The following is a 13,598-nucleotide window of genomic DNA, read 5'->3' as shown; positions in this document are numbered from 1 at the left end:
ATAGGTTTTTGGCTGAGTTTCAGACGGAGATTGCACAAGAATTTGTTTAATTTTGGTCACATGTCAGCATCTCTTGGTGGATGACATCGACAACCATCATCCACAGATGCGACCACATGCAAAGCAGCCACAAGAAAGAGTAAAACAATTAATGAGGTAGGCTGTCATGAAGTGAAACTCAATCCTTTTTTTTTAATGAGTGTTAACAAATTAAATCACCATCCACAGTTTTTCTGTAGTTGAACTGTCTAGGTTGTCAAGTTTGGTTTTCTCGTAATCAATTAATTTACAATACTAACATAATTGGCTTAATATGCATTGAGTACAACTTTACTTGCTTGACAATTCAAAGAAAGAGGTTTGGCATTCAGGTCGTCACTGCGAGTACAATATAATGTATTAGTGTACATGCAAATTACAAACGTTCAAAGTATACCTTTTCAGCAGACTATGTATGATTTCAAATGGGTTTGGTGTAAACTGTCCATATCATTGTTACAGGAATGAATGCTTAGAGAGAGATGGATATATTGACCTTAAGAATAAAGCATTCGTAAATGACTCAGTTCTTTTAATACGATACTGTAATGTTATAAATGTTAATGTTTGTTGAAACCCCATTGAGTTAGGGTAAGTTGCAATAGGTATGCCTGTTAAAACAGTAACCTATGTGTTTCGTGTGTGTTTGTAAACACATTCATGTTTTATCATTCTTAGATTAAAAAAATACATCGAAAAAGCAATAGTAATTGAGATACTATTAAACGTGTATTCAATCAACGTGCAGGTGTTCAGTCAAGGAGTTAATGTTCGTAATTTTTTGTGTTAGGTTTTTTAATGTTCTTGTAATTCTTATTTCGATGTCTATTTTATAATCGTTAGACGTGTCGAAGACAATTTATCGTTTTAATGTATTCATTATAATGGAATATAAAGTGTTGTTAATGTTATTGTTATTGTTGTTTATCAATCAAGCCGACTAGAACGAATGTATGCTTGCTTTTCTTTAGACATTTCCTGTAAACAACGATGACGAGAATGATGATGACCACAACCAGAAAGGCCACCACTCCTCCAATGATGGGGCCAACGGGAACAGGGGACGTGGGTGACGGTTCTTCCCGTTTCACTGTGGGCACAGCAAAGTAAAAGCATTTAAGTTTTAACATTCGTAGATTCAAACATCACATCAAACACACGCACGCACGCACGCTCGCACGCACACACAAACACACACACACACACACACACACACACACACACACACACACACACACACACACACACACACACGCACACACAATTGTAAGATACACAGTTAACGTTTAATCAATACAAGTACAGAATTAGTCAAGCGTAACTTTTTTTCTCAGATGTTATGTTATGTCTAGGCAGAAACAATCAGATCTTGGTTGATTTCAGAAATCTGAATTTGTACCACCAAAATGTACGTGTACTTTGTCCATCAAGAGTATAGTGCATCAATTAACCCTGAAATACTAAGGTGTTACAAACATCATCCAATTCACCATGCAATATTAATGTGTTGTTAGCATCGACCAATGTACACTGTAATATCAATGTGTTTTAAATATCGACCAGTTTACCTTGCAATATTAACGGGTTATAAACATCGACCAATTTACCCTGCAATATTAACGGGTTATAAGCATAGACCAATTGGTCCTGCATTATCGATTTGTGTTAACCATCGACTGATTGCATCTTTGACATGCTATCCACCGGCACACAACAACATGAAAAGTAAAAAAAGAAAACATATTTTGCATTTTTGTCCGCCTATGACTATTGCTGTTACCGATTACAATGAAACAAAGCTTCTTTAGATTCATGAATAAATTAGTTGATACAAAGCCGTATATAGCCACAACACATATATATATCGTTTAATGCTTACCGCAATTAGTTTCTGGGTCGATATACCCAGTCGTGCAGGTTTTCAGGACGGAGACCAGGATCTCAGTTTTGTTTAGGGTTGCACCAATGGACTGAAAATCAAGAGAGCCATGATCGTGAGAATATGGGACTTGCCGAATACAGTTGTACTTAGCTGAAAGAGTTCTTAAGTCATGGAGGCCCGATATTTCTGTCGGCTACAATCAACTTTAAGAACATATTTACTCCTAGAATTGGAGTAACTGAGCCGACACATTTATGACAAAACAAAAACAAACACAAACACGTTTTAATTTTAACACAGTAATTGAGTAACTGCTTTTGCACAGCAAGTCAACCACGACCCTGCCACTTGTCTGTGTACACAGCATCATCGTGATACTACTTTGCAACTGCGTGGACAAATTAATGACAAGCTGAAAACATCAAATGTCAACGGCAACATCAAAGTGGAAAAGGCAATGGTAAACCCAATTTTTAAACTGACCACTGTTAGCATTCGTGCATGGGTGACGTAACACCTCGCAATTTCGAAATTCTCTGCTCATTGTTGAAATAGATATTCACGCAGGGAAAAGCTAAAATGATCACGCGCTTGAACATTCAATCGCCGCTCGCAGAATGCCATGAATAACGCAACATTCCACACGAAGATGATATTCAACGCCAGATAGTAACTTGTCTCCACTGGATTTTTGTTCCTTATTTTAACACATTCTTGTTCTTCTCTGTCTACAAGCGAATTGTCAAGGTAAGGGAATCAGAGAATGTTTTACTAGATTGCAGTCAGAATTACTCATATATTGCAACAAATGATATTGTGCGTGTCACGATCGGGTGACAGAGACCAAGAAAGTGTCACTCAGTGGAGTGCCTGTTCTTGGTCGGTTATGATAGAAAGCGCCTGTGCGTGATATTGGACACAGCAGAGTTTGCTGACAGTGCTCCCGAGCACGGATGTTTTGAAACGCACGAGCTTCACAGTGCGGGTTTCTGCTGTCATAGAGCTGACAGGTTTTTCGCTGACAGCGCACACGGGATTTTCAGGGATTGAGTTTCTCGTGTCTTTTTTCTGCTTGGGGAGGCAAAATTGTGTATAGCTGGACTGGTTTTGTGACAAGGTCAGTCACGTGTATTTGGCTAGGTTGTCTGACAGAGACACGAGTACGGGGCACTTGACACCCAGCGGCAGAAGGGGAAGGATCTAATACAGTTTCTAGAGTATGATGGTTTTTCACCGAATAATATATTCGGCACTCTAGGGGAACTTCCACTGCCACATGTTTTGCTGAGGACAAGTCGTCAACATTCCTTCGTCGGCGATGGCTTTCGCATAAGGATTCGACAAGGGGTTCTGGACGGTTTTGGTCACTGTTGACGAACAGAGGCTGTTCCAGGGAGGAAGCGGACTTTGCTTCCATTGAGAGTACAATCATAGGCTTTTGAGGTAATAAATCATTATTTAACGCTGTTGATGAGTCTGTGTTGTGGAATGAAATACTCTCTGTTGTTCTTTCCAGGTTAGCGCATAATTTACTCTCTGACGCTAAAATACTAATCTGTATATGGTTTTTGCAGATAGGGAGAGAAGGACGGAAAATGGCTGTTTTGTTGTTGTAAAAAGTCCGTTTTGTGCAGGCCCACGTGCTCGATGAGATATTTAAAGATGACATGTTTTAAGGTGGTGGGTGAGGGGTAGCTGACATGTTTAGTGCACCGATGCTTTCTGTTTGCAGCCTTCGTTCGTTCGATCCGATTCGTTCGTTTCGAGTTCCTGTAACATCTGCACGGCTGACTTTGGCGGGACCTGTTGAAGCTACGCTAACCAGGAGACCGGCTAACCAGCGGACCGGCTAACCAGCGAACCGGCTAACCAGCGGGCCGGCTAACCAGCGAACCGACTAACCAGCATACCGGCTAAGCAGCAGCAGCAGAGATAAAGCTAAGTGCACCATGTCGTACGCACCCCGTTGACCACCGTTGTCTTTTCGTATCTATGATTTCATTGGAGTAGCGACAACGTGGGGTGTGGACACCTGCACGAACTAGAGCTTTTCGAACAGAACATTCTCATTTAACTATATTTACACGGGTTCAGCGTGTTCCTATAATTTTCTACATACTACTGGCATTTTGTCAGTGAACACTGGTTTTTACGTGTTGAGAACGTAAAAGGAACATATTTTGAGTGAAGGCTCGAGGGAGGTGGAGAGTTTATACATAAACAGGCGTCTGAAACTTATACTTTTGTTGACTCTATTTAATTGTATGCCTGCGAGAGTGGATCGTGGTGTGGTTAGTTAATTAGTAGTAATTAACCGGTTCATAATCACCTTGAGTGATATATTGAAACGTGACACATGGGGGCCAAGCCGGGATTTACTCAGTTAATTTCCAACTGATAAAGACCCACCAATTAAGGATAACTAAGAGCAGATAATCTCGTCAGTGCTCGACTTATTTTCTGCTTGGTGCTACCCTTTTTTGTATAGTTTTGATCATATACCACACCTTTAAGCGATTCACATCTTGCAGGAAATGTAAATTGTAATTTGTGAGTTATTGTATGCGCTAACTGTGATTACTTCCCTTTTCCTTTGTTTGTGAATCTTTGTTGTTGTACGTTCAGAGTTTTCCGTTGCAGAGAGCTGAGCGGGGTTAGCGGATTTGTTATTCGTTTTACTCAGTTTTCTCTACATTGTTTGTTTCGCATTCTGTAACAGGTTACATTTCTACCGTCTTGTTTTACTTGGATTTTTCTCCATATTTTTACTTTGTTGGAATTTTGGGGGGGAAGGGTCCGAGGACTTCTGTCCTAACCAAGGCTGTGGGAGACACTCTGTTTCACCGCAAAAAGCAGCCGATAAAGTAGGCCACGGCTGTGGGAAACACTTTGTTTCACCGTAAAAAGCAGCCATAAAGTAGGCTACGCGATTTGTTCTACACCGTTTGGATTTTTCTTCTGCATTTTCTGGTTGCGGGATTTTTGTATCCACCGCTTTCATCACCGCGTGTTCTAGCTATAGCTGCGTTAGACTTACTTTTGTGATAAAGCTTTGCTAAAACTAACCATGGCTACAGGGGGATCTCCTACGAGGAGAATAACTTTCGAGACTCCTGGGAGCGAGGAACAGACAGAGCGAGACGCACGCGTTAGAGCGCGTAGTTTGCTTAAGCGCAAGGAGTTAGAACGTAAAGAAGACATAGAGCGACAGACGAGAAAAGAAGAGCTTGACAGACAAGAACGACAGGCCGAACGGGACAGACAGGACAAGAAAGAGAAAGACGAACGTGACAGACAGGAAAAGAAAGACGAACGTGACAGACAAGAACGGAAAGAGAAAGATGAACGAGACAGACAAGAAAAGAAAGAGAAAGATGAACGAGACAGACAAGAAAAGGAAAAGAAAGATGAACGAGACAGACAAGAAAGGGAACGACAGGCCGAACGACAGGCCGAACGTGACCGACAGGATAAGAAAGACGAGCTTGAGAGACAGGAACGACAGGCCGAACGTGACAGACAGGACAAACAGGCGGATCGCGATCACCAGCTAGAACTAGCTAGGCTACAGGCCGAGAAAGGTACGCTTACTCAGGCTAGCGCGCCGACATTTGTTGCCGACCGTACGAGACTGCCGACGTTCGACGATGACAAGGACGAGCTCGACGACTTTTTACGCCGGTTTGAGCGCATTGCATCCGACCAGAAGTGGGAAGAGGCCACGTGGGCTAGCCGCCTTAGCACCTGCTTGAAAGGACGCGCATTGCAGCTCTACAACGCTTTGGAGGACGACGAGGCGAGAGACTATCAGGCACTTAAGAAGGCGTTACTCCAGCGCTTTAACCTGACTGCTGAAGCCTACAGACGACGTCTGCGTAACAGCAAGAGACTGAGCGGCGAGCTGAGTCATCAGTTTGTGGCACGCCTTAATCTCTACCTGCGGCGCTGGGTGGAGATGGCCGAGAAGAACTGGACTGTAGACGACCTTGCCGACCTCATTGTCATGGAACAACTGATGTCCAGCCTGCGACCTGAGGTGGTGACCTTCGTGCAGGAGCACCAGCCAAAGACTACTCAGGAGGCAGCCGACTGGATCAGAGTACACGAGGACGCCCAGGCGATCTCCGGCAAATCTTCAGGCTCACGGCCAGGAAAATCAGGAAATTCGGGTTCTTCAGGACCCAAGGACGGGAAGGACGATCAGGGACACAAGGGATCAAGTTCCAGATCTGACATCCAGTGTTACTACTGCAACAAGCGGGGCCACGTGAAGAAGGACTGCCACAGGAGACAGGCTGACCAGAAGGGCGTACACTTTGTTGGCAGTGAGGAGCTAAGGGATGTCACGAGCTCATGCACAATTCCACAACTCTGCGTTCCGTGCTCCAGGAAACATTTCCAGCCCCACTGCAACGTCTACGTTAACGGAGTGAAGGGCGAAGGTCTGCGGGACACAGGGGCAGACATGATGGTGGTTCGGGCGAGTCTGGTTCCAGCTATGGCCTACACAGGAGACAGCATCAGGGTGAGAATGGCCGAGGCATCTCACGCTTACGACTTGAACACGGCAGTGATCAAGGTCGTAACACCGTTGTTCACGGGGACCATTGTGGCCGTCGTCATGGACGATCCTCCATGCGACCTGCTCATTGGAAACCGGGTTCAGTTTGTGGACGGCGTCACCAGGGAGGTTCCCGTTTATCGGTCTCCCGACGTCATTTCAGTGCTCACGCGGGCACAGGCGGAGCGAGAGGACAAACCTCTCAAACCCCTACCTGCTGCACGAGCTGCCCTGGGGAACGTGACCCCCGCGCTTCTCGCGAAGGCTCAGGATTCTGACCCGACCTTAGCTACTCCTCGGGAGCACGCGAAGTCGGGGAAGGTGAAGCTGAGCGGGAAGCATGGGAGGTCAAGGTTCCTCAGGGACAAGAAGTTGCTCTACCGTGAGTTCAGCAACAAGGAGGGTACATTCAAACAGGTTGTCGTGCCTCGCGAGTTTCGCGAGGGTGTCATGGCAACGGCACACGACTCGATTCTGGGAGGTCATCTTGGTACCAAGAAGACCACGGATCGTGTCTGGCGCCACTTTTACTGGCCAGGCATCTGCACGGATGTCCGACGTTTCTGTGCGTCCTGCGATAAGTGCCAGAAGGTGGTTGCCAAAGGAAGGGTGAGGAAGGTCCCCTTAGAGAAGATGCCGCTCATCGACGAACCCTTTCGTCGGGTGGCAGTGGACATCATCGGGCCCATCTTGCCTGCGTCTGAGGACGGAAACAGATACATTTTGACCATGGTGGACTACGCTACTCGATACCCAGAGGCGATCCCTCTGAAATCGATTGAAGCCACGCGAGTAGCTGAGGCTCTGGTTACTATGTGGTCCCGGCTGGGAATTCCATCAGAGGTACTCACCGACAGAGGCACGCAGTTCACGGGAGGAGTGATGGCGGAGGCAGCACGACTGCTATCACTGGAGCAGCACTTCACCACTCCTTACCATGCTCAGTGCAACGGACTGGTGGAGAGGTTCAATGGCACCTTGAAGACCATGCTGAGGAAACTAGCTCAGGAGAAACCACGCACGTGGGACAGGTACATCCCAGCATTGCTTTTTGCATACCGCGAGGTTCCTCAGGAGAGCTTGGGCTTTTCCCCATTTGAGTTGTTGTACGGCAGACAGGTACGCGGTCCCATGGCTATCCTGCGTCAGGCTTGGACGGACGAAGAAGCTGACGAGGAGGTGCAGACGACAGCGACCTACATAGTAGAACTCAGGAACAGGATTGAAGAGACCTGCAAACTGGCTCAAGAGAACCTGGGAAGAGCAGCACAGCGTTACGCGCGAGGATTCGACCGCAAGGCACGGCCGCGCAGCTTCAAGATTGGAGAACGGGTGTTGCTACTTCTACCTGTCAAACACAAGCTACAACTGCAGTGGCAAGGACCATTTGAGGTGACAGCGAAAGTGGGCCAGAACGACTACAGGATCGTCATGAACGGGAAAGCACGCCTGTACCACGCCAACCTGCTGCGCGCCTACATAGAGAGGACTGCCTACGGGGAAAAGGACAAAGTGACAGAAGCAGTTGCTGTCGTGATGGACGAGACAACGGAAGAACAGGGAGGAGGACGTGTACCAGTTTGTCCGCTGGAGGCTAGTGAGGATCACACGGACGTGCACATCTCACCTGATCTTGGGGACGACCAGCAGGCGGACCTGCAAGAGATCCTGAAGGATGCAGCACGGGTCCTTACAGACATACCACTTCAGACGCATCTAGAGGAGTTTACCTTCGACTTGCTGGAGAAACAGCCAGTGAGGACGAAGCAGTATCCCATGCCTCATGCCCAGAAGGAGGTGGTCAGGAAGGAAATCGCCGACATGACGAAGTTGGGCGTCATCGAGCCAGCGAACTCTCCCTACAGTTCACCAATTGTGCTTGTGAAGAAGAAGGATGGACGCGTCAGGTTCTGTGTCGACTACCGGAAGCTGAACAAGATTACGGCGTTTGACGCGGAACCCATGCCTGATGTGGACTACCTCTTCAGTCACTTGGCCAAGGCCAAGTACTTTTCCAAACTGGACCTCACCAAGGGATACTGGCAAATTCCAGTTGCCGAGGAAGATCGCCCAAAGACTGCATTTACCACTCCATTCGGCCAGTTCCAGTGGACAGTCATGCCTTTTGGTCTACAGAATGCAGGTGCCGTCTTCACTCGCATGATGAGGAAACTTTTGGAACCATTGAAGCGCGAGGACATCAGCAGTTTCATCGACGATGTGCTGATCGCGACAGAGACATGGACTGAACATCTCGACGCTCTGCGCGACGTGTTCGGGAGGTTGAAGGACGGAAATCTGGGAGCTAAACCGTCCAAGTGCTACTTGGGATTTCGGGAATTGTCTTTCCTGGGTCATGTTGTCGGCGAGGGATTGCTCGTTCCAGAGGACGACAAGATCCAGAAGATTCGGGAGGCGGAGCCACCGCGCACGAAGAAAGAAGTCAGGTCTTTCCTGGGCCTAGCCAGCTTCTACAGACGCTTCATCCCGCACTTTGCCGAAATCGCACTACCACTGACCAACCTTACCAAGAAACTACAACCGACCGTTGTAGTGTGGACTGAGGAATGCAGCTCCGCATTCAACACCCTGAAGAGGCGACTCACCAGTCAGCCTATTCTCCGACTACCAGACCTGAACAAGGACTTCGTGCTGAGGACAGACGCTTCAGGAAAGGGACTTGGGGCAGTGTTGCTTCAGGAGACAGAGGGGTTTTTGCACCCTGTTTGCTTCGCCAGCCGTAAGCTGACCTCGGCCGAGGCAGCGTATGCAACGGTTGAACGCGAGTGTCTCGCCATTGTCTGGGGCATCCAGAAGTTCGAAGCGTACCTGTACGGACGACCTTTCTGTCTGGAGACGGACCATCAACCTCTGCAATATCTTCAGGTTGCAAGGTTGGCAAACGCCAGACTTATGCGCTGGGCGTTGATTCTCCAACCGTACCAATTTACGGTACGCGTCATACCGGGCGCCAACAATGTTGGAGCTGACTTTCTCTCTCGGGCTGGAGAGGAGAACATGACTGTGAGCGAAACCGAGGTTTCGTCTTGAAGAGGGGAGGTGTGTCACGATCGGGTGACAGAGACCAAGAAAGTGTCACTCAGTGGAGTGCCTGTTCTTGGTCGGTTATGATAGAAAGCGCCTGTGCGTGATATTGGACACAGCAGAGTTTGCTGACAGTGCTCCCGAGCACGGATGTTTTGAAACGCACGAGCTTCACAGTGCGGGTTTCTGCTGTCATAGAGCTGACAGGTTTTTCGCTGACAGCGCACACGGGATTTTCAGGGATTGAGTTTCTCGTGTCTTTTTTCTGCTTGGGGAGGCAAAATTGTGTATAGCTGGACTGGTTTTGTGACAAGGTCAGTCACGTGTATTTGGCTAGGTTGTCTGACAGAGACACGAGTACGGGGCACTTGACACCCAGCGGCAGAAGGGGAAGGATCTAATACAGTTTCTAGAGTATGATGGTTTTTCACCGAATAATATATTCGGCACTCTAGGGGAACTTCCACTGCCACATGTTTTGCTGAGGACAAGTCGTCAACATTCCTTCGTCGGCGATGGCTTTCGCATAAGGATTCGACAAGGGGTTCTGGACGGTTTTGGTCACTGTTGACGAACAGAGGCTGTTCCAGGGAGGAAGCGGACTTTGCTTCCATTGAGAGTACAATCATAGGCTTTTGAGGTAATAAATCATTATTTAACGCTGTTGATGAGTCTGTGTTGTGGAATGAAATACTCTCTGTTGTTCTTTCCAGGTTAGCGCATAATTTACTCTCTGACGCTAAAATACTAATCTGTATATGGTTTTTGCAGATAGGGAGAGAAGGACGGAAAATGGCTGTTTTGTTGTTGTAAAAAGTCCGTTTTGTGCAGGCCCACGTGCTCGATGAGATATTTAAAGATGACATGTTTTAAGGTGGTGGGTGAGGGGTAGCTGACATGTTTAGTGCACCGATGCTTTCTGTTTGCAGCCTTCGTTCGTTCGATCCGATTCGTTCGTTTCGAGTTCCTGTAACATCTGCACGGCTGACTTTGGCGGGACCTGTTGAAGCTACGCTAACCAGGAGACCGGCTAACCAGCGGACCGGCTAACCAGCGAACCGGCTAACCAGCGGGCCGGCTAACCAGCGAACCGACTAACCAGCATACCGGCTAAGCAGCAGCAGCAGAGATAAAGCTAAGTGCACCATGTCGTACGCACCCCGTTGACCACCGTTGTCTTTTCGTATCTATGATTTCATTGGAGTAGCGACAACGTGGGGTGTGGACACCTGCACGAACTAGAGCTTTTCGAACAGAACATTCTCATTTAACTATATTTACACGGGTTCAGCGTGTTCCTATAATTTTCTACATACTACTGGCATTTTGTCAGTGAACACTGGTTTTTACGTGTTGAGAACGTAAAAGGAACATATTTTGAGTGAAGGCTCGAGGGGGGTGGAGAGTTTATACATAAACAGGCGTCTGAAACTTATACTTTTGTTGACTCTATTTAATTGTATGCCTGCGAGAGTGGATCGTGGTGTGGTTAGTTAATTAGTAGTAATTAACCGGTTCATAATCACCTTGAGTGATATATTGAAACGTGACAGTGCGTCACTGACACATAAAGAGTTTTTAGCGAGAGATTCATATAGCACAGTCAACGGGTTAAATTTGAGAGAGAAAAATCCTTGTATTTCGTTTAATTGCTCAATGTATTGTTATTTGAAACAAAGCTCGAACACAAGTGACATGCAACATATTTAAAAATCAGTCAGTACACATTCAACAGCACTGGCATATAAACCGAAAAAAACCCGATTCGATACATTAACATTCGCTTTCATTTTGATTTTGTCTTTTCCAACTAGTCTTCTCATTACCTGATGCATTTGCAGGATTTTTTTTATTGACCTCGCGTACATTTGTTAAAAATCGCATAATTAATTATTTACTTTGACTTATTAACATTCATTAAGATTAAGCCGTGTGGATCTCAAAACTTCTCTCCACGATTAAAGCTGAGGTCTCTCTATGACTATCCGAGGTTATGTGTTGAAAACATAGGTCTGAGAATCCTGTACACATTTCTGTACAGCAAAGGCGGCCTGAATCCCGACCTACACTGCCCGCATATGACCTTGACAGCTTCATTCAACGCTTGACTTCTGCGCTGGTAACTTCCTGTTTGCTCTCTCAGGGTTGAGCATACTTAATTGTCAAGCGGGATCGAAGGGTGCTCCCATGGGGTCGCCTTCACGCGGCGGGAGTGTTTCCACAGAGCTACCCCACCCCTTTACTTCTCTTCTTTTGTCTTATTTCTGCCTTACCAGTCCTTTCACTTATATTTCCTTCCAAGAAAACTCTCCCTACCATTCCCTGCAGTTTTCCAATTCTTTTCTTGTTGTCTTATTTCTATCTGACTGGATCCATCACCTTTATTTCACTTACCAAAAGTCTTCTTTTCCACATCCTTATTTCTCTGCACCCCGCATGTCGTAAGAGGCGACTAACGGATTATGTTTCTCCCTTTACCCTTGTTTAGTGGTTCTTGTATAGAATATAGTCAATGTTTGTAAAGATTTTAGTCAAGCAGTATGTAAGAAATGTTTAGTCCTTTGTACTGGAAACTTGCATTCTCCCAGTAAGGTCATATATTGTACTACGTTGCAAGCCCCTGGAGCAATTTTTTGATTAGTGCTTTTGTGAACAAGAAACACTTAACAAGTGGCTCTATCCCATCTCCCCCCTTTCCCCTATCCCATCTCCCCCCTTTCCCTCGTCGCGATATAACCCTCGTGATTGAAAACGACGTTAAACACCAAATAAATAAAGAAAGAAAGAAAGAAAGATCGAAGGGTAAAAATAAACGCCTCGGCAGAGGTTCGAACCCAGGACCTCGAGATTTCGGGGCCGGACAGCGTAACACACGTACCTGTAGGTCAAAGGCGTCTTCTTGCACCGCTGCGCTGAGCAGGACATCGCGAGGAGTCGAGCCCGTGCTTTGAGTCTTATTGGAACGAACGATATGTCTGCACAAACAAATCTTCTCATGTGAAATCTTGTGTGTTTGACTGTAGACAGCATGTACAGGAGGACATACCTGCCTGTCTATCTGTCTGTCTCTGTCTCGTTATTATTATTTACGTTATTGAAACATCACAGTGCACTAAGAAATTTATAGAGCAAATCGAGCAAATGAATTATTTAGCGAATCGCTACGCTACGGGGGTATTGGCCGCTGTGAACACCGACCAGTTATATACGAATGTATGATCCTTTACACGTTTTATCGATTAGCAATTAACAGTATGAGTTATAGTTACAGGCTTAATTTACGCGTGAGCCTACAATTTTACTTTTATAGTCAATAAATTATTTGCAGCAAAACACATACCAGACGATCCGTTGCTCCAAAATAATGAGCCCCCGCCCGCTAAGCAACTAGGGATCGAGTGACGTCCCCTGGGGTGAAACTGACAGTCCTGTTCGATGCTTGGCTCATTTCGAAAAAATACATTTGGCATGTAATTTCTCTTGTTTTATCTGCAACCATCGTGGAGGCCGGTACTAAGTTTACATGGTAAGAATCTTATGAACCCTTCACGTTTTCTATCCCTATAGTTGTTGCCTTGAAATACCACAAGGAATTTTAGACAGAAGCACCATTAATTTGTTGGTAACGTTGAGACGATAAGCTACATGTCACTAAAATGGAGGATGAGAAGAATCTTCTAAAATCGAAAGAAGGGGCACAGATGTATGAATAGAAATGGAGTGCGCTAACAGATTCCACACTTTGCTATAGCCGTTGGAACACTGGAAGGCATACATTTGTACAGCTCCATTTAGCCGGGCTTCAACACGATTGTTATGCCAGGTATGTACAATGAATCGAATCAATCACAGTGTTTTGCAACTAGGATGCTATTTTGATTGAAACATGGTCCCTGCTCTCCTGGCTGTACTACTACTACTACGGGGTCAGCCATTCATCACACGACAAACATCAACATTGCTCGCTGTCTTATCACTTACGGTACTTGTTCAATTACAACAACGGTCGTGATGGATCTGGTAACTTCGCCGTCACATGTCGCGTTGACGTGAGCATTGGTGCAAGCGCTA

At 46.1% G+C, this 13,598-nt stretch overlaps 1 protein-coding gene across 1 annotated transcript in view; it reads right to left on the bottom strand.

Moving 5' to 3' along the window:
- Positions 1-13,598, bottom strand: part of LOC138978773 (uncharacterized) — a 37,597-nt gene that overhangs the window by 2,509 nt on the left and 21,490 nt on the right. The window contains exons 7-10 of the mRNA XM_070351559.1: positions 13,509-13,598; positions 12,406-12,502; positions 1,919-2,009; positions 1,001-1,129 (exon numbers count right to left, since the gene is read on the bottom strand). The exon at positions 13,509-13,598 is cut by the window's right edge and continues 148 nt beyond it. Coding sequence (XP_070207660.1) covers positions 1,001-1,129; positions 1,919-2,009; positions 12,406-12,502; positions 13,509-13,598 — 407 coding nt within the window. The remainder of the gene's footprint in view (positions 1-1,000; positions 1,130-1,918; positions 2,010-12,405; positions 12,503-13,508) is intronic.

The sequence above is a fragment of the Littorina saxatilis genome, linkage group LG10 (genome assembly GCF_037325665.1).
Source record: "Littorina saxatilis isolate snail1 linkage group LG10, US_GU_Lsax_2.0, whole genome shotgun sequence".
Classification (NCBI taxonomy): Eukaryota; Metazoa; Mollusca; class Gastropoda; order Littorinimorpha; family Littorinidae; genus Littorina; species Littorina saxatilis.
Note: the sequence above shows the minus strand (reverse complement) of the source record. Positions and strands in the feature narration are given on the sequence as shown.